Genomic DNA, 21036 nt, shown 5'->3' with positions numbered 1-21036 from the left:
ACACTTAGTGTTGATAAATGCAGATCTAACTGTAGCTCTTTACCAACTTGATGTAATTGGGGGCAGGTATTTCTTTTACTTTGAAAGGAGGTAGACATCTAGTGGTCGAGAGGTCTTTTGCGCCACATAGGAAATGAGCTTTGCAGGTTTTTGACAAAACTTTATGAGGATTAGGAGCTTTAACTTTAGTAAAACTCCTGCGTTCAAAATGTAAGCAAACGGAAAAATGCACCTTTTAAATGTTGAGTGCAATTAGAAACTTTATATCTGTATCAGCAGCTACTGTCACCACAGCACACTAGGATTTTTGTTGTTGTGTCTATACACCAGCTGCCTTGTGGATATTGAGGCTGCATTTTTCCCTCTGGCACGGGCTGTCCTCCAACAACAATGGCTGCTGGCATGCCATGGGTCCTTGTTGGTGAATCCTACTGAATCATCAGTGGGCCTTTTTGTTTCTAGGATTTACCACCAGCCACCAGATGTGGGTGGCTGTCAGCACTGGCAAAGATACAATCTTATCTGTTAGTTTATGTCCATTTTTATGACCACAGTAATAGAGTCACACCCGTTCAGCTGCAGTTTTGTGGGTTTATTCAAAGAAGAGTTTGGTTAGGGAGCAGAGAGGAAAAAGAGTGAGACAAAGGGAAAGGGTTAAGTTGTGTCTAAAAATCCACAACACGTCTAATGGAGCCTACAGACGAATGCAGAGCCCCCCACTCGGAGTGACGCCTGTACTCGCCCTTTTCCAGCAGGTACTGGCGCCCCCTGTAGTTCGGATGCTCGAAGAACACCCAGATGCCATCCTGGACATGAGCGGAGTGGATGTCGCGGTAGCGCCACCGCTCCAGCAGGTTGGGCAGGTCTTCACTGAACTCCAGCATCTGGCCACTGAAGTCTGGACGTTCGTAAATGCGGATCCTGTGCCTGCTGGATGGCTGGATGCAGAATGACAATATATATTATTAAGCTGCTGTATGCAGACATTACTCATGGTTGGGCCATCAACCATCAAAAAAGTGAAAAATGTCTACCTCATGGCAGAAATTCTGATCACTCTTGTCTGTATTTTCCAGGACTTACATATCTGATAAGGCGACAGGAGCGGATGGTGTCGTTGAAGCCATTCCAGCTCTGGTAGTTGGGGTATTCCCCTCTCATGAGGACATATTGGTAGCCCAAATACTGGGGTCTCTCAAAGACAACCCAGGCTCCGTCCTCCACACGGATGGAGTTGCAGCGGCTGAAGTGGGCGCTGAGCTCCGGGCAGTCACTGCTGCATTCATAGTAGTGGCCCTGGAAGTTCTTGTCCTCATAAAAGAAGATCTGGAAGCAGGAGAAATACTTCAGTTACTCACAAGAACACTCACATCATCAATACCAGGAGAAAAACATTTTACCTCACCTGCACTAATAGGACTAAAGCTTCAAACATCCTAAACAATGCTGCTATGCTGCCCCCTAGTGTTTAATGTTTAAACATTTAGCTCCACATGACAATAAACCACCATCCTTCTCTGTCACTGTGATTTCTGATTCCTAACTGGAGGTAAATGCACTTAACCAATAATACTATATTAGTTCAGCTCATGAGGGACAATTAGCAGTACAGCATTATCACAGTGCACAGTGACTCACCTTCCCTGTGCGCTCCATAATCACCTGATGTTTCTCCTCAGCCCAATCTAATTAAAGCCCCTCATTCCCCCTGCATCACTGATGCTCCACTTTTATATGACGACTGATGAAATGCACGAACAGGAGATTTATTGTCATTCAAATGAGCTCGCCATTAACATCGGCACATTAGCTGATTCTGCAATTGTTTCAGCGCACGGCCTTTAGGTGTGTTGATGCAGAAATTCTGGCTGAATGACAGTCACACTAGAAAAAATGTGGTTAAGATGCATCAAATAATTTTACTGCGCAGCCTCATTGTGGATTTTATACATGTAATGCAGCTTATGATGACTTTTCTTACATGATGTTGTAGTGTTTGTTATTTTTGGTTAAAATCATACTAGCTTAATTTATGTGAAGTTCACACTTAGTATTTTACCTCCTGAATGAGTATGGGAGAGAAGGAGGAAAGAAATGAAAGATGCTGATCCCTGCCAAAGATCCTGACAAAACACTTGTCCGCTTAACTTGCTAATTGTGCATCAGGACCTGACAGTATGGTCGATGCCCAGCCAGGCTGTTGGCCTGGATTCTCTCCCACAGTCAGTCCATATAGTCCAGTGTCATTGTAGATGATCTGCGGAAGGCGATCTGGAAAAATGTGAGGCGGTTTTATATGCAAACATTTGTTTTCTAAGAGGCTTTTAGCACTTTCCCCCTTGTTAATATGAATAATTTGTTACATTATATAAAACATTAAAGCAGCTAGCTCCTCTCTTTGCACAGAAGCAGAACAATAAAACTAAGCACAGTGTTTGCTTTGTTCAATCAGTGAGTCAAATATTTATCCGGGCTTATCACATTGTTCTGAAGCAGTGAATCCTGTTTCCCATAACAATGCAAACGCAAAGTGCTAAGCTGCTGCATGCAGCAGAGCGTGCTGACAAAAACAAGGGCACTGCAGGACATTTGGTTTGATATGAAACACTTTTGAGCTGAGTCAGGGGCAGAGTAGGAAGGTAGGAAGGCACCAGAGACTCTCTGGTTTTACATACTGCTTTATATCAAATAGTGACCTGACATATTTTTGGTGTGACGTATGCAGTTCCTCAAACGGCCACACGAGGCTGGCTTCAACAGTTAGCCTATACTAATGCATCCCCATATTGTAACAGCTAAGTGTTTTCTGCGAATGGCTCCAGTGTTTAAATAACTTGCATATGATTGCTTTGTGTTTTTATTTACTTGTGCTGCAACATGACACAGAACACACCACACAAAAGTCAGAGTTTGCCAGTCATTTATTGATGAAGTGTTTGATATTGAGGTGCAGCATCACTCCTCAATAAAGAATCAAAACTCTGTGATCCTGCGGAAGGAGCCCACGCCGGGAGAGGACGCCCCCCAGGTGCTGTGCTGCCGATATTCACCACGTTCTAGCAGAAACTGGTGCCCCCTGTAGTTGGGGAGGTCATAAAGCACCCAGGCACCATCGGACACCACACAGGAGTACGCCTCTCGCAGTTTATAGGTGTCGTATGCAGAGGGACAATCGTCAGAGCACTCCACCATCTTCCCTCCAAAATCAGGTCTCTCGTAAAGACGCAGTTTCCATGCACTACCGTAAACCTGCAAGACAGGTGACTTTAGAGCTGGGTGACATTTCTAATGACACTATGTTGATAGAGTAAGCTTACATTCTTTATGGCTCTGCAGGACTGGACGCTGTCGTTGAAGGCCATCCACTGCTGGTTGTCCGCATACTCCCCAGGACTAAGGATGTATTGGAAACCCTTGTAGTTGGATCTCTCATAGATCACCCACACACCACTTTCCACCCGGATGGAGTTGCAGCGGCTGAAGTGTGTGTGCAGGTCAGCACAGTCACTGCTGCAGTTGTAGCAGCGGCCCTGGAACTTCTTCTCCTCGTAAAAAGTGACCTGTGGAAAGGACTGAGTGTCTTAAAGAGAACAAAGAGCACGCTGCTGGTGGTGACAGGTTGGATCTTACCTTCCCCATCTGGATGCTCTGTAGACCTCATTCTTTGCTGCAGCCCCATCAAAGTATTTATCGATAAACAAAATGTGCAGAGTGTGGAGAGTCTTTGATACACAAATGAAGTAGATTTACATATCAGCAAAATGGCGTGCTGCTGTTTGATTTGCCTTTGTTCCAGCCTGATGATGACTCTGTATTAAACACATGCTGGAACAGTGAAGGCAGAGGATCAGTGTCTGGCACTGATGGAAAGAATTGACTTAGCACTGTTGAACAGTGAACCACGACAGCAGAAAGATCCTCTAACCGAAATCATTTCTAACATTTTTATAATTTCCCTAAATCCATGAAATAAAGAGAAGTTTGAGCTGTTTCATGGAAAGTGTTTTAGGTAAATGTTAACATCTACTAGAAACACTCTGCAGGATTAAAGGTTGAGAGATAAATCAGTAGAAATATATAATTTCAATTAGTGTTATACCTCATGATTGTATGTAATTTACATAGGCAATGTGATGTGACTAATTGCAAGATTTATAGAGGGATCTGATGGAGTTAGCATGCTAACCAGCCACCTGTGGAATGTAACCAGGAAAAGAAACCACAGGATGGACTACCTAAGCCTTTGTGGCATCTAGTCTCAGTCACAAGACAAGAAGCAGGTCAACTAGTTGCATCTGGTCCTGATGGTTGCCATGGTTACATCAACTCAAGTTCTTTGTTTTTAAACTTTATTTAAAGCTAATGGTTTTTAGGTTTCAGTTTGCACCACTTTCTACCATTATTTTTGCCCCTTACAAATGCAGTAGTTGTAGTAGTTTTAATTCAGTGTGAATTTAGAGTCAAAGATCTGCTATCAGTGGCTTTAATGTAAACTTATAGGTTAGAAATTCCAAAGACCGACTGATACCCACAGACTTGTTTGCAAAGTATTACTCCCAGAAGCTTCAATTAACACAATGAAGTCTTTAAAACACCTCACTAGAAAATAAAGTAAAATAAGAATGACAGGCAGGTCTCAGAAACATTTCATCTTGCTTTATTCTTTTGCAGTACATTTAGCATCAGCAGGAGTCCATGATGCGCCTGATGGAGCTGAACCTGCTTATGTTGCTCATCCCCATGTCTCTGAGGTTCCTGTACTCTCCTGGCCTCAGGTACATCATCCTGCCCCTGTAGTTGGGCTGCTCGAATATGAGCCAGTGGCCTTCCATCACATTGCAGGACTGGCAGTCGGACATGCGGAAGCGATCCATCATGTTGTCGCAGTCATCCGACAGCTCGTGCATCTGGCCTCCAAAGTTCTCCCTCTCATAGATCCTCATCCTGAAGGGCCCCCTGTGCTGTGATAGAAGTCCAACATATTATATGTAGGCCTTTTTATAACATTAAAATGGCCCTTTCTTCCACTCAGGCCCACACTGTGGGGCCTACCTACCATTGGGATCATGCGGCAGGATCTGATGCAGTCACTCATGCTCATTCCCATCAGGTGCTGATTGTCCGGATACTCGCCACGCCTCACCAGCATCTGATGCCCCATGAAGTTGGACTTCTCGTAGACCATGAAGAGGCCACTCTCCACCCTGCAGGAGTTGCACCTGCTCAGGTAGGAGGTGAGCTCTGGGCAGTCACTGCTGGTCTCATAGGAGCGACCCTGAAAGTTCCTGTCCTCGTAGAAAATGATCTGCAGAGAGAAGGGAACTCAGAACATTTTGCCTGATATTTTAAATATTTTTAACTGTGAGCTTCCACTTACCCTCCCCATGGTCATGATATTTGTGAGCTAATCTCAGATGTACAGCATCAACATCGACCCTTTTCCCTTTTTATACATTGCACAGCTGTAGTATTTCCACATGGCTTGTGCTGAAACCTTTGAGTCATCACTCTATATTGTGGCACAGAGCAGCACTATAGGGTGGCAGACTTTACTGTACGTCAGAATCTGCAATAGTTATTGTGAATTGAATATTGGGTTTGATGCTTCCAGCAACTTCATCTATCCATATCTCTGTAGACGTGTGTGGTGTGCGTGATGCAAATATGTGTGTGGTAAATGCTGTGAGCAGCAAGGCTTTATTTCAGAATAAAATAAGGAATAATAATTTAGGACAGAACATTTAGCTTTTGCTCTCACCTGACATGGCCTCCCTAAATGAACTCAACATATAATAACAATTGAGTTGTACTATAAAAATGAATGCAGGGCCACGTGAAGCTCATGATGAGTCATGATGTTTCACACAAAGGTAGACTGCAGCTCTATATAAAAGTGGCATTAGGTGGGCATCAATTGGAAAAGCTAACACCAACACCATGGGCAGGGTAATATTTGTCATGTTTGTTTACAACTTAAAAAAAATCTTCTTCTAAGACTTGTGTTGTGTCTTTGCAGATCATTTTCTATGAGGAGAGAGATTTCAAGGGTCGCTCATATGAGTGTAGCAGCGACTGCTCCGACATCTACAAGCACCTGAACCGCTGCAACTCCTGCAAGGTGGACAATGGCTGCTTTGTGGTGTACGACCGTCCCAACTTCATGGGCAACCAGGTGTTCCTGAGGAGAGGGGAGTACTCCGACGTTCAGCGTATAGGGCATATGATGGGCATCATGGGCATGGTCATGATGGACACCATCCACTCCTGCCGTATGGTCCCCATGGTAAGTCATCCGTTTTGTGATTTATGCATGTTCCAGGGCAAGACACTCAGCATCATGTGCTCTTCCAACAGCATGGAGGACAGTTCAGGATCAGGATCTATGAAAAAGAGAACTTTGGAGGCCAGATGCATGAGCTGATGGACGACTGTGAGTCCCTCAAGGATCGCTATTACATGTCTGACTGCCAGTCCTGCAATGTGATGGACGGCCATTGGCTGATGTTTGAACAGGCCAACTACAGAGGCAGGATGATGTACCTAAGACCAGGAGAGTACAGGAAACTCAGTGACATGGGGATGAGCAACATAAGCAGGTTCAGCTCCGCCAGGCGCATCATGGATGTATGCTGATCATTACTGTGGGCCACAAATGAAAAATAAAATTTAAAGAATCTGTTTTGACTTATTTTTGTCACAAAATGACACAAAGCACCTACTACAATCAACCTTTAATTTAATACACAATATAACAATAAAGACATATGCCAAAATAAAAACAGGAAGAATAAAAAGTAAGGAGGCAAACAGAAAAATTGTGACATATCTCTTCTCAACATCATTGGTGTGAGAGAAGTTAACTAAGGTGAAAGCTAATGTGTAGCTGCTGATTGTAAAGTTTGGAGAATTACTATCAAAAATACTATAGTTACTATAGGTATATTTACTTCTCCAACTCCCTGGCTACTGTCATGACATTTGCATTTTAAACATCTTACCAGTTGTGCAGCTTAAAATGTCCTGCTGTGTCTCTCCAGTGGTGACTATTAAAGATGAAATCTTCCAAAATAAAAATGTAAAAATAACGCTGCATGCTTTTAGGAGAAATACTCAAGTAAGTTGTATAGAAAGGTGGTCATGTTCTATGTAGCACAAAATTCTGAATGTTAAATATCTTTTTTTCAGAAGCTAATGCTTTACAAACACACATATGTCCTATAACAGGAATGATGGTGCATTACGTGGCTTTGTCACACTGGAAATCTGCAGCATTTCACTCTGATCTGACTGCAGCGTGCAGTACAGTGGGTACTTCCATGCTGATAAGCTGACTCAGTCATTTTGTACAATTGAGGGGCAGATTCTTCTGATGTCACATGATGAATAAAAGGCAGCGCGCCAGTGAGAAGAACAACAGAAATCAAACAGTGTGACCATGAGCGGAAAGGTAACGCAGGGCCAATGAGCCATGTCCAGCTTAATAACAATTTAAAACAACTAAAGGTGGACCCAAAAATACTCTATCTCTTTGTCTCTTTAGATCATCTTCTATGAGGAGAAAAACTTCCGGGGCCGCTCGTATGAGTGCAGCAGCGATTGCTCAGAGATCACCTCACACCTGAGCCGGTGCAACTCCTGCAGGGTGGAGAGCGGGATCTTCATGGTCTATGACCAACCTAACTTCCTGGGCCAGCAGTATCTCCTGACCAAGGGGGAGTACCCCGAGTATCTGAGTACCTTGGGCTTCAGTGACTGCATCCAGTCCTGCCATTTTGTCCCTGTGGTAAATTCAACGTTGGTTTGCAACCCACCCAGTAACTCCTGCTTCTATTTGACCTCTAGTGTGAACTATCTCACCCACTGTCTCTTACTTTCACAGCACAAGGGCCCCTATAAAATGAGGATCTACGAAAGAGTGAACTTCGAGGGTCAGATGCACGAACTGACCGACGACTGCGAGTCGATCCAAGACAACTATCACATGTCAGACATGCAGTCCTGCAACGTGATGGAGGGTTACTGGCTGATGTTTGAGCAACCAAACTACCAGGGCAGGATGTTTTACCTGAAGCCAGGAGAGTACAGGAACCTCAGAGAAGTCAGCAGCGACAACATTAGGTTCACTTCAGTCAGACGCATCATAGAGTCTTAACCTGTCACCTTGGTTTTGTGCACTTTTGTTTGCATGTAGTTGTACTGTACAATTCACTGTGAATTTACCTCTTTTACTGTGTGATGCACACAATAAACTGACTGGCTGCACATTTATGAGAATTATCTGTTTCTTTTTTAATGAGTGGTGCAGAAAGAGTTGCATCCACATATGTGTTTCCAAGAGTTTAAATCGAGGCAACTGGACTCAAGGATTGTTTTTTGAAGACGTTTCGCCCCTCCCCGAAGTGGCTTCTTCAGTTCTGCATCTGTATCTGAATCAGCATAAGCAAAATGTTTTGGGGGGGAGAAAGCATATGTATATACCTTCCCAGCATGAAGACAGCACTCAAACCTTTGCTCCCTAGTGCGTCCAAAGTTTATACAGAGTAAATACTGTACAATCTATGGTGTCGTACTGACATGCTAACACTATCTATGTCTCTTTTTCCACCATATCTGCATTAAAATGGACGCTAGTTTGACCAATTTGATTGAAACAAGATCAATAAAATAAAAGATGTCACATATATCAACAGATGTCAGGAAACATGAATTACACATGAATTTGTCACCTACTGTGCATAAAATGTGCATAAAAGCAGCATTATAGACCACCATGTTTTAATATTTTCACTGTATATAATACACAGTTACATTTGTGTATTAACAGTCATGTGCAGACAGTACTGAAATTACATTCTAGAGTTTACTCCATATAGAATAAACAATATAAAGAGAGAAAGGCAAAAAAAAGCAACTAAATGCAATCAAGCTTTGGCATCTTATAAAAGGTGGCCACCACTGTGTGCACACAGGCAAGGCAGTGGCATCATGCTTAGGATTTAATTCAGTTATTGCTACTTTTTGCAGAGCAAAAAATAAATAAATCAATGAATAAATGAACTTTAAAGTATTTATTTTATGTTTTATATTTAGTCTTCATCAATCAAATGCCAACTGCAGCTCAAAGGAAAGCGGCCGATTTGATTTGTTGACCACACAAAACAAACAATAAAAATACTGTTCTGCCAGAAAAAGCTGACCGGCCCAGTTATTGTTCTGAATCACAATGACACAGGTCATCCATGGGTTATAAATGCAGGCTGGAGCCCACGCCTGCCGCTACAGTGTGACAAAAGTAAGCCAACACAATGGGCAAGGTAAGTGTGCTGCTGAGGCTCTTTTGTGGTTCTGCATACCTTTGTGAAAAGTGATGAAAGGGATACATTTTTCATGTATGTGAGATATCCAAATATTGTCCCCTTCCTTCCAGATCATATTCTATGAGAACAAGGACTTCCTGGGTCGCTCTTATGAGTGCAGTAGCGACTGCTCCGACCTGCATTCCCATTTCAGCCGCTGCAACTCCATCAGGGTGGACAGCGGCATCTGGATGGTCTATGAGAGACCCAACTACATGGGCTACCAGTACTTCCTGAAGAAGGGCGAGTATCCTGACTATCAGCGTTGGATGGGATTCAATGACTGTGTGCGATCCTGCCGTATGATCCCTATGGTAAGCTGCAATCAGGATAAACGTTTTCATTTTAGGTTTTATTGATCCTAATTGCTTCTCCTTTGCAGCCCCAAAGCTCTCACAAAATGATGATCTATACACGCCCAGAGTTCGAAGGCCAGAAGATGGAGCTGACAGATGACTACCCCTCCCTCTCTGAGCGCTTCCATTTCAACGATGTCAACTCCTGCAACGTCTCCGATGGCTACTGGCTCTTCTACGAGCATCCTCATTACAGGGGACGCCAGTACCTGATGCGCCCCGGCGAGTACAGGAGGTTTAATGAGTGGGGAAGCATGAGCCCCCAGGTGGGATCCATCAGACGTATAATGAATTGAGTTTATGTAAAGTGCTGCCAATAAATCAATCAAAAAACACTGGACTGTCAAACTGTATTCTTTTAAGTTTTAGGGATTACTTTACTCTTTTATGAGTGCATTAATTTTTTTTAGATCTTTTGGATACAGAGATCGCACACACATGGTTAAGGCCCAGCATGTTTATTGAGAACAAACAGAGAAACAAACTTCAGAAGACTCTCAGTTGAAGTCTGTGATTCGCCTGAGTGAGCCGATCCGAGGGCTGGCGCCGCCCCAGTCGCTGTATCTGCGATACTCGCCAGGTCTCAGGTAGTAGGTCCTGCCCCTGTAGTTGGGCTGGTCGTACAGCAGCCAGTGACCGTCCACCACGTTGCATGAGTTAATGTCAGACATACGCAGACGGTCCTGGACGTTGGGGCAGTCGTCGCTCACCTCCTGCATTTGGCCGCCCATGTCTGGACGCTCATACAGTCTTATTTTGTAGGAACCACGGTGCTGCAGAAAAAAAGAGTATTGATGCATACACCTTCATGCTGCAGGGCATACCTGCGTGGTGGATTTTGAATTTGAATGTTTCAGTATAAACAACGGTCTTCATTTCAGTCTTACCACAGGGATCATGCGGCAGGAACGGATGCAGTCATTGATGCCGATCATGCGCTGGTTGTCAGAGTACTCGCCCCTGCGCAGGAAGTACTGGTGGCCCAGATAGTGAGGTCTCTCATACACCATGAAACAGCCACTCTCCACGCGGATGGAGTTGCAGCGGTTGAAGTAAGGGTGCAGGTCGGCACAGTCGCTCATGCACTCATGGTGCCGACCCTGGAAATTTCTGTCCTCGTAGAAAATGATCTGCAGATTTTCGTCATAGCATTGACGCAAATCAAGTTAAACCATCTAAATGTTTATTTTTTGGATTTTTAGTAACATGTTTACTTACCTTTCCCATTGTTATACTAGTTGGGAGACTGACGCTCAATAGATGCTCTCTGTGCCACCGTCCTTTTATATAAAGTAGGTGTGTGATGGCACAGCACAAAGTATTGTCATCCAAATAGGTTTTATAATCATTACGTACAGGGCCGCAGCGCACTGTGATGATGACTTATTGTTGTTCAGTTTTCACATGTTCATCACTATTGATCAAAACACCACAGTGTGCTCAGCAAAACAGCCACTATTTGTATCCACCTCATTCCATCACAAAACTCATACTCATCTCGAGGGACCCAGAGGCTGGATCAGTTACACTTATCTATACCTCAAAGGTAATCAATATTTTCTGCAATAAAAGACTTTCCTTCCTTTTCATACTAGCTTTTTTTAATCTGTTAACACACAAATCTGTAAGGCTTCAAGCCATGAGCTTGTGTTGAACCCCATGTGGTACAGATTGATCAGTATCCTGTGAGGAAGTACTGGAAGTAACAGGCATTTATGAGGTATTTGGCATTCATCAACATGCCTTTTAGAGTGCACATTTTCCTTACAAAGATGGTCCTAGTATTTATTGACAAATTACAAATAGTTGTAAATATTCCTAATTTCATGGCTACATTAACAAAGGCATGTCAGCGCTGCACTTTGGAGCATTTAGCACTGCATTGTTATTGATGATTATTTCCCTTGTGTATCCACATTCTAATTGTACTGATATAAATAAACATTTCTAGCATCCACATGAGTTGTGTTCCTGCCAATGTCTGGGTAATTTCTCTGCACAACAAATCATTTTATATTTAGGGTGAGGAACTTATTTGCTTAAGAAACTGTGAATTAAACAAGACTAATAAACGTACACAGGCCTTGAACGAGTTTTTGAGATACTTCTTAGGGGGAAACAGTATCTATGTGCAGCATATATGATATCTACAAGCATATAGGGAAAGTGTGCTGGTAAATGACATATGAAAACCTACAATAAAGTGACATTTATTTTGACAGAGCAGATTTTAGACACTTCTCCACAGTAGAGTTTGTAAATCCATCCAGAATTGTTGTTACCAGTACAATCACGCACCGTCAGTTGGTGCGGAGATAGATGTGGTTGTTTTATAAACTTCAACCTAAGGTCATGAGACTCAGTCCATTATTATTTAGATGAGCTTTCCACTGTGCCAAGGCTTTTATCCCATTCACACAGATAAAAACCCTGATTCATCAGAGCCCACGGCAGAGACTGGCACGCTTCATCCCGCTAATGCTTTACCTCCCGCTTTTTTTGTAATGTGTACTGCTTCGAAGTTCTTCCAGACACTCCATTACTAACAGACAAAACAACCTGAACACAAATTCACTGACCTATAATGAGCGAACCTATAATGTTACAGGTGGTCATGATACAAGAAGAGCAAAGGAAGCACTGCACTAACACATAATAAACACATGTCTACCTTTAAGTCTATATAAAGTGCAACATACCTTGTGGATTTGGTTACTGAAATGCCCCTTCCATCGTCTGAAAAAGATATAAACAAATCTGAAAGAGAACATAAAAGCATACGATTACTAAACTGTGAGTAAAAGCCAGTATTTTCACACTCTCTAACCTTGTTCATGTTATTATTTTAATAGATTTTAGCTTTGTGTCAAACAATGAGTGAGGTTTTATAGTAAGATGCCAATCATGCTGTGAATTTATCACACTGAACTCTCAGTGAAGCCTGTTCACCCATTGCTGCAGTGCTACATGCTCCCCACACAGGGGTGCCATTTCTCTGTAAATTAAAATAAAGGCACATTTAAACATGTACAATCATACATTTTAACATTTGATGATCAGTTTCTAGTGAAAAATCACTTCCACACTGGGCAAAGTATTGCACAAATAACTAAAAAAGATTTTTTACACATTCATCTACATAATGCTGTCATGGCTTCAAAAACATCACCAATCGTGAATGAATTCAATGTTCTACACAAGACCTATAATCTGTATTTGAAACTCAGTCATTAACCTCTTCTGCCCCCCATACCTGTCCAAAGCAGGAGAAAAAGGCACCCGATTTATAGCTGTTAATACCAGAGGTAAACATTTTTTAGCTTTACCTGGAACACCATTTCATGCTCCAATTTGCTTCTCAGTAAATGCATTTACTTCACTCACGTCACTCAATTTTCCTTAAGTGTCGCTATGATTTTGTCAACGAGGTCTGACTGTGCAAAATGAGGAGGACATGTTTGATAATTACGGTAATTTACAAGCTAAAAGTCCTTTTATGCTTCACAAAGATCATTTAAAGACAAAACTCACGCTGTCAGGGCAACTTGCCTGCAGAGTGCAGGTTTAATTCTTCGTGTTTGTATTGACTTGCTTCATACCTTCTACTTGTTATGTCTTTGTGAGGTTCTGCAGCAGCTGTAGGCCTTAACTTCAGCTTTTGTGTTTCAAAATTTACTTAAATCAAAAAATCAAACAGAACCAAGGATGAGAATGGCGATGGCAGTCATTCATTTTGTTGTCTGTGTTCTTTACATGGATGAGAGTGGTGTGGCTCTGAAGTAAGCTTTGTTCCAGAGCGGGAGAAAACAACATCAGAAAACATGTTGGACTCACTCTTTTGTTTCTATCCAAGTACTGAGGAGCATCTCTGACCTGCTTTAGCATAAAAATCATGCACACTTTCAGCCTATAGACTCACAGGGAAAAACAATGGCTATAGCAGCAGTTGAGGTCAAATATCAGGTCACACATGCAACGTCCCATCGAGAAAATGGCCTCCGTCAGTCAGACAGTCATGGAGACAGAGGTTGATGAAAAATGAGCCATAACAGAAGGGTTCAACTCTGGCTCTGTAATTACTCTACAAATCTCTGATTTCCCCTCCTTCATCTACAGACTATTTATAGCTTCTGCATTCCTTCAGAGAATAAAATGATCTCTTTGAGACAGTACAATGCCAGAAATAACAGGTTTGGACAAACATTTGCTGAGGCGTGGTGGGCCTGGCTGACCATCGCTGAGTTCCACTGTGGTTTCAGTCTACTGTTTTTCCCCCCTCGTCCATTTATTCTTCTGTTATTCTAAATGGCCATGGGTTTGCTGGGAAAAGGTGGTGTGGAAGACGTGACGGTTCAACAAAAGAGCGAGCGTGGTAAAGTCACTTTGCAGCACGGCGGTTTTCTCACACAAGAACACACAAGCACACCTTCATGTCTGCAAATGCTCAGGTGACTACAGAGCCCAGACCTCCCTCTCTGTGCACCCACTTTGTTTACATTACACATGGTTTCACGGGCAAATATGATCAGCTAAGACATGTGGCTTCGATGGGAGGTTTGCTGTGTTTCTTGTCAAATTGTGAACCATATAGGTTTTGTGTACAGATCAGAATTAAGCATTCATCATAGCAGTGTGAGGGCATGTGGGACACGGGCAAGACAAGCATGTGTGTAACTTAAATGATGATTTATTTTATTAATTAAAATAAGTGTTAAACTGTGCTTCAATTAATTAAACACTGTCCACAATATGTGTCAATCACAACGATCACTACGATAACGTCCCTGTCTCCGTATTCCTTCAGTGGTTGTTTGGTCTTTTGTGAAAATGCCTCGCCACAATGGTGATGCATTCCACAGCGACACCCGCTGATTTCTCTAAATGTAGACATATTATTTAGGGTTTTATATGCTGGGACCTTGGCTATAGTTAGTGGGTGTACACACAGTGACCTATAATAAAGTAAACACAGTCACACAGGCTCTGACCAGTGAACTGAAAGTGAAGCCAACTCTCCCTTATCCTTTTTCCTATCTTAATTCCTTTAGTGGGCAAAGAAGGTTAAAACGAACAATCCGTTTCTGGGAGAGGAACTAACACATCAAGTTAATCCAGCTAGAGCACATTTTAAAGGCCTTATTTCTTTTACATATTGTCTACGGCTTGAATCAGGCCTAAATGTCACATGGGACTGAACCAGAGAATTGCCAATTGTAGCTGTACATATTTACTAGTTTCTGCTCCACGTGACATTTTGAATAAAACAGCATTCATGGGGGAGAGTGACAAAGACAGAGGGGATGACAAGTCGAGTCATTCTGCGATCATTTCAGATGCAGGATCATGAATTATTCGGCAGGAAGACAACACTAATTTTGCATTAGATTCACGGCCCAGTGCACCTGCAGATTTTCACCCCCCGCACACACACACATATATGTTGCCCTGCCCCTCCTGACACCCTGTTGTTTGTGTATTGTGAATGTAGGTCAGAAATGTGTGTGTGTGTGCTGTGTGGACACACAGTGTGCTACGGAGGTCTCCTGACACAACTACAAATATAAATACACACACACACAGTTACACACACGTAATCCAGCGGTAGGTCAGTTTAATATTTCATTTGGCTGATGGACGGCGTCTGCTGCTCTGTGAGCCAAACATCATTACAACACACTAAGTGACTTAACTCTAATTAGAGCTGAAAATCACATTAAACCTGCTCTGTGATACAGGAAGTAGCTCACCTTTTCCCATCACTTGTATAGGACTGAAAAGCATGGGGCACTCACATCTATCAGATGATGAACAAACAGCCTTTAATTCATTTATGTTGTGATTATTAATGTGAATATATTTTACTGACTTACTGATGCACATTATTGGGATTTTGGTATTCCAACCATGCCTTTTAATTCCACTTACTTTTTGTTCTAATACTTCAGCATCAAGATAAACCTGCAACACTTCATGTGTGTGTTTATCTGTATAATTTATAAATGATGAGGGAGTAAACAGCTTCCACTTTGGCAACATGCTTTTGCACTTTGAATGCACGCGTGTAAGTGTGTGCAAAATTAATTTACCATGACTAAAGGTGGGTTCGGTTTCTTTTGTTCTTTCAGTCCTTGGTCCTAGAGCAAAGGTCAGGGGTCACTGAGAACAAGTGACACTTTACTGGCTCTAGAAGAAGTGGTTTCACCGTGAAGCCAGGAAGCATTTGGTGACGGACTGGACTGAAGAAGTGCAACAGACAATCAATGTAGCTGACAAGCTCACATCATTTTTATGCAGTAAAGCTGGACTTAACATGGTTTTCCTGAGGTAATGATGAAGATAGCTAAGGAGTTAACCTTCTCTCAAGACCAGAAGGAGACAACAATCATTTCTAAAATCATCCAAACTCTCGACGTCTTCAATGAAGCTACACCATTACCATCCATGTTAACATATATTTAACACCTCACCAACCACCTCCTTCACCCTCCATCTCTTCCCCTGCACAGCACCAAGCTTCACCTATGGTGGGAGTCAGAGACGTCCTTGTTTTCTCCTCCCTGCATCCCTCCATCTCTCACTGTGTTTGCGCTGAACAGATGCCAGCGCTGGGTAAAGTCCTCTCCAGAGGGACTGCCAGCAGCATATTGGTTTATAATTAATGAAATTAGGGCTGCTGTCTGCTGAGGAGGCTTTAGTCCCAGCGTAGGATAGACTGCAGCGTGCCAGGAAGACAGACGACTGGAGAGATCCAGGAGGACAGACAAAAAGAGGAAGAGAAAGCTGGAGCATTGTCCATCCACTGCAAAAACAGGAAGGCTTCCTGGATTAATAGTTCAAAATAAAAGTTAAAAATAGCTTTTTGCTGCTTTAAATGCCTCCAGAGAGACACTTTAAAGTTTTTCATGCTACACAAATAAACGCATATTAATTATTGACACTTGAATTAATAATTTGTTGAGCTTTGATGAAATATTTAACATTGGTTTGCACAGATTACATGACGTTTATCACTTCAACTGCTTTAAACACAATGGACAAAGTCGCTGCACCCTGAAAACTAATGAGAACTCAGACAGAGGCCTTTTTCACAGTGGGACACACAGTGGTTCTGACTGAAGCAGCATCCTATTATTTACACCTATGCTTTTTTCATACTCTGACATGTCAAAGTGTCCATGGGGAAAAAGGCCTGCTGTGTTTTTCTCTCCAGAAACAACGCCTTACAGGTATGTGTGTCTGCATTACAAACTTAAAACCATTCACCCTAAAATATAATGGTTTAAAGTGTGTCTGCGACCCATGAATACACACTCTCACTCTTATTCATGCCCACTAACCTCATTTTAGTCACTTTAAAGCTCTCCTCCTCCACTTGATTCACTTAGAGCAACTCAATCCAGCAGCAGCCATTAAAACCCTCCTGGTGTGTCCTGATGCAACCAAATGACACAGTGGCCACATATTCTACACTCCAGCTGACCTTTAACATGCCCCTTGTTTCTTCTGCAAAGTCAAGTTTACATTGAAGCTGATCTGTACTTGCGTGATATTTGTTTTCTTGACCTACAGAAGATAAAGACTTCCTCTCAGCTTGATTACATATCTGTTCAGCTTAGTGCAGGCCGGACTCTCAGTACATCTTGTTTGTCTCAAAACTTCACTGTTATGACATTTGTGCTCGATCACATTATAAACAGGCAGCGTGGCTGGCTGGCAATGTGGAACCACTAATTGTTGTAATTGTTAGCAGTTGCCTGAGCTGCCTGGTCTGAAAACATGTTGTTTGCTCATTTTTGTAACTGTGTGTATTTATGATTGTAATATACACCTACACAATGTGTGAGGTATCGCTGCTCCACACAGTTCCCTTGTCAGTCTAAATCACAGAGAAGGACGAGAACGGTTACCATAGCTGAGCATAAGACTGGAAGTGCTCAGCAACAAGCTTTCACCCTTCACCAGCAAAATAGAGTCTCAAAGTAAACTTGAATCTGAACATACTTTGTTGTGTCTTGCGCGACAGGGACGGGCAGCAAAGCGTGCAGAGCTGCGGGCCCGTGGCGGCACTCCGGAGGAACAGCCGGTGCTAATCCAACCCAGTAACGGTTCAGCAGGCGGCAGTGGGAACCAGCAGAGGAGGGAAGAAGCGTGAAATCCCAGACACCTGGTGGCTCTTTTCTGCACAAGAGTCTGCAGCTGGTGTCGGGAGCCTGCAGCCACCCGGCCAGCTGTGCTTCCTCAACGACTCCTCTGGCTCACTCTGAGGTTAGACTGATACATGTATAGTGTATCTGTCTGCAAGGACTCAGCTGTGGTCCAGTCAGTGCCACTACAGAAGTTTAGATTGATTGCATGGTGCACAACTTATCTCTGTATACTCACTCATTATTTAACTGACTTCACTCAGACAAAAGAAAGCTAAACTAAATAAAATAGAAATATATATTAGTGATATTGACTTTAACTGTAGTTTCTGGCATTATTATTTCCATACAGCCTCAAACCATATAATTTAGACCCAACTAACCACTGACTGTACGTATATAAAACATGAACAGGTTTGGACCGTACACTTTAAACACAAAAGTGACACTGGTGTGAAATCCAGGCTGGTTAAGTGAGCTCACTGTGCAATGACACAGTTATTTACCAGGCGTGAATTCAGCCATTGCTGCCTTACATAACAGCAGAACTGCTTCTGGTGCCGCTCCCGGATGAAGACTTTCCCTCAGCTATGATCACTGGCAGAGAGCATAAGAAGCCCACTCTCATCTTGTTTTATCTCCGTCACACCACATCACACAAGATAACATGTTGAACTCAGGCAAGCCTCAAGTTAATGTGCACATTCACCTTTCTTGTTAAAACTTACATCAGCATTTAAAAATCCGACTCTCCCCACAAGCAGGTTTCTCATCATTCACTTATAATTCGATCAGCAGGGGGCCTGGACACACCCCCGTGAGAGTCTGTGAGTTAGAATTACTTGGAACCTCAAGAGTGGCATCTGTGGGATTAAATATGAAATCAACCATTTCATTGCTGGAGAGCACCAACCAATCACTGACAGCTTAAGTAGCAGATTGTGGTCAACAGTGTCATAGACTTTTTGCAAGTTAATTATACCGTACGTGGGTAAATCAGTTCAAAAACAGGGAGGACTGAGTCTTTTCACATTGCCAGTAGACACGCTTGCATTTCAGTGACACGAGTGTCATTATTACTTTCATACCTTATATTACGAAATGCTGAACAGGCGCTGACAGATGTGTAAAGCATGTGTATATACGAGCCCCACAAACATAATTTAAAGTTGCTCCAAAACACAGTGAACTTAAAATTTATTTGCTGCCAGTTTTTTTTATATATTTACAACAAATGTTGCTTTTTATGACATGAAATGGAACATTAAATGATCAGATTCCAGACTTTTAGAAGTTAAAGCCCTATTAGTCTTTTCATTTTCCTCTTAAAAGTGATTTGCTTTGAATGTCTTTTTGTTGGTATAAAAATGTTACTGGCTCAATGTAACGCTATTTAGAGGCGCACATCAAAACACGCTGCTCCGCCACTAATGCAGCAGAGCTGCCATAATTAAATGTTTGTTTTTGAAGGAGAAGTGATGTGGTTGTTTTCTGACTCGTTTCATCTTTCGGGGTGTTTTCACCATCTGTGTGTCTCATGGGCCAAAAAAGTTGTGATGTTTTGTGTCGCCATGTGGGGCTGATAATAATATGATCCCTTACCGACTCCTTTTATATCTAATGCTACAAAAAAGCTAACTTAATCTTAGATTCCACACAGACCTTGTGAAGGAACAGAAGGTGGTGGGCATCTCTCCATGACGACAGGCTCCTGTTTAAGCCAGTGTGACTGGATGTCAACATCAAGCACCAGCATTTCAGTTGTCCATCCTAGGCTACAGTGGAAACCAGGCCCTAAACTGACAAAAAAAAAACAAAAATCCATGGTTAAAAAATGTTTTTATTATGTAAGAAGACCCTAACTTTTAAAAATGCTCACACACAGATACACACCTTTGTCAAATGCGTACATGCTTGTTGCATAAATGCAATCCAACGCACACAGAAGTCTCCAAAACATCACACACAGTGCCACGTGTTGGCTTCACTGATTATCCTGTGCTGCACTCGATGGTGTGTAAAGTGCTGCCGCTGCGAGTATTAGCCTGTTTATCAGAGTGTGTATTAACGTGCTGCAGTGCAGGGGCTGAGGGGACAGTCGGTGTGTGTGTGCGTGCTAGCATGGGACCACAGGTGTGCTTGCCAGCTCCACTGAGAACCTACTTCCCAACATAAGCCTTGTGCCCCTCACCTCGAGCATCCTGGGTAATATCAGCCCATGGAGCACCTGCGGCTCTGTCCCAATGCACGCACGCACACGCACACACACACACACACCTCTAATGGCCCTGTATCAGCCTGCCATACGGCTCTAATAGCCAGCTGTGTGAGCAGAAAACCAGTGGACCGTGCTGACACTCACTGATGCAGTTGTAATATTAAATGTAAATTAACTGTGATCTCCAATTAGTTTTCATCACACTTCAAACAACCGATGCACACAAAACAACACACACAATAACATTTAAAACTTTACCCATGATTTTTTGTTTCACTTTTTAGCAACACAGCACTGCTGGACATTTCTGATTAATTCTCCATGACTTTACACAGTTATGTTGGCAGTTTTTCACTGTGAATCCCACTCCAGCTGGGCCAGTAGTCTTCATATCGCAATGATAAGACCTCTAAGACCCTCATAAAAGAGTTAAAGATGTGTCTTCAGGAATGTTTGGGCCAGCAAACTAATTAGCATGCTAACTTTTCTATTACTTAGCAAAGTAGCATGATGATGCTATTTTAAGTGCTGTATGTTCTGTGTATTAATACTTTTCAAAATAAAACAGAAAAGAAAAAATATACATTAATAATAATAACACCAAGCACAATCATAACAACCTGTTTAAACTGCGGATAAAAGCAGCTTTATCACTAGCAGCAAACATCGGCTAAGCTAAGCTAGCTAGCTACTGATTTTGGTTTTTACAGTGTATAAATACTTACCGCAGTTAGCTAACCTCTCACACGTGTTTTGTCCCCGTGGTGGCCCAGGTACAAACTTATTTATCTGATACTGTTCATGAACTTGCATTAATTTGAAGAATTTCCACGCAGGTGTAAAGTTCATGTTGACAACGCAGCGGTGTGACGTTCACTGACCTGCTGTGAGCATGCGCATCTCCAGCATCCCTCATGCTGTCGGTTGTTGAGTTGTACTTGTTTGGGCTAGTTTGGTATCAA

The 21036-nt window shown here is 42.5% G+C and overlaps 5 protein-coding genes and 1 pseudogene across 7 annotated transcripts; 3 read left to right on the top strand and 3 right to left on the bottom strand.

Moving 5' to 3' along the window:
• Positions 1-665: 665 nt before the first annotated feature.
• Positions 666-20939, bottom strand: LOC114432380 (gamma-crystallin M2-like). 3 transcript variants are annotated; one of them, XM_028400375.1, is made up of 5 exons: positions 20800-20939; positions 19519-19655; positions 12412-12469; positions 10600-10842; positions 10155-10485 (listed from the first exon to the last, which is right to left on the bottom strand). In XM_028400375.1, the coding sequence occupies exons 2-5, from the start codon at positions 19545-19547 to the stop codon at positions 10210-10212; spliced, it is 606 nt and encodes a 201-aa protein (XP_028256176.1). In that variant the 5' UTR covers positions 19548-19655; positions 20800-20939; the 3' UTR covers positions 10155-10209. The 3 variants fall into 3 exon arrangements, with proteins under 3 accessions (XP_028256178.1, XP_028256176.1, XP_028256177.1); XM_028400376.1 differs by having other exon boundaries at positions 10931-12469; positions 19519-19650; XM_028400377.1 differs by lacking the exons at positions 10155-10485; positions 10600-10842; positions 12412-12469; positions 19519-19655; positions 20800-20939 and adding exons at positions 666-938; positions 1084-1326; positions 1639-1656.
• On the bottom strand, positions 2974-3639 carry LOC114432384 (gamma-crystallin M2-like). Its single transcript, XM_028400384.1, has 3 exons — positions 3631-3639; positions 3318-3560; positions 2974-3249 (listed from the first exon to the last, which is right to left on the bottom strand). Exons 1-3 carry the CDS (start codon positions 3637-3639, stop codon positions 2974-2976), a joined length of 528 nt encoding a protein of 175 aa, XP_028256185.1.
• LOC114430680 (gamma-crystallin M3-like) lies at positions 4252-5765 on the bottom strand. Its single transcript, XM_028398671.1, has 3 exons — positions 5759-5765; positions 5057-5322; positions 4252-4961 (listed from the first exon to the last, which is right to left on the bottom strand). The coding sequence occupies exons 1-3, from the start codon at positions 5763-5765 to the stop codon at positions 4683-4685; spliced, it is 552 nt and encodes a 183-aa protein (XP_028254472.1). The 3' UTR covers positions 4252-4682.
• On the top strand, positions 5938-6633 carry LOC114430458 (gamma-crystallin M3-like; annotated as a pseudogene).
• On the top strand, positions 7436-8152 carry LOC114430310 (gamma-crystallin M3-like). The gene is made up of 3 exons (XM_028398612.1): positions 7436-7447; positions 7541-7783; positions 7880-8152. The coding sequence occupies exons 1-3, from the start codon at positions 7436-7438 to the stop codon at positions 8150-8152; spliced, it is 528 nt and encodes a 175-aa protein (XP_028254413.1).
• On the top strand, positions 9251-10008 carry LOC114429925 (gamma-crystallin S-1-like). The gene is made up of 3 exons (XM_028398531.1): positions 9251-9314; positions 9399-9670; positions 9739-10008. The coding sequence occupies exons 1-3, from the start codon at positions 9251-9253 to the stop codon at positions 10006-10008; spliced, it is 606 nt and encodes a 201-aa protein (XP_028254332.1).
• Positions 20940-21036: the final 97 nt, after the last annotated feature.

Source organism: Parambassis ranga, chromosome 2, assembly GCF_900634625.1.
Source record: "Parambassis ranga chromosome 2, fParRan2.1, whole genome shotgun sequence".
Lineage (NCBI taxonomy): Eukaryota > Metazoa > Chordata > Actinopteri > Ambassidae > Parambassis > Parambassis ranga.
This window is presented reverse-complemented; position numbering and strand designations above follow the sequence as displayed.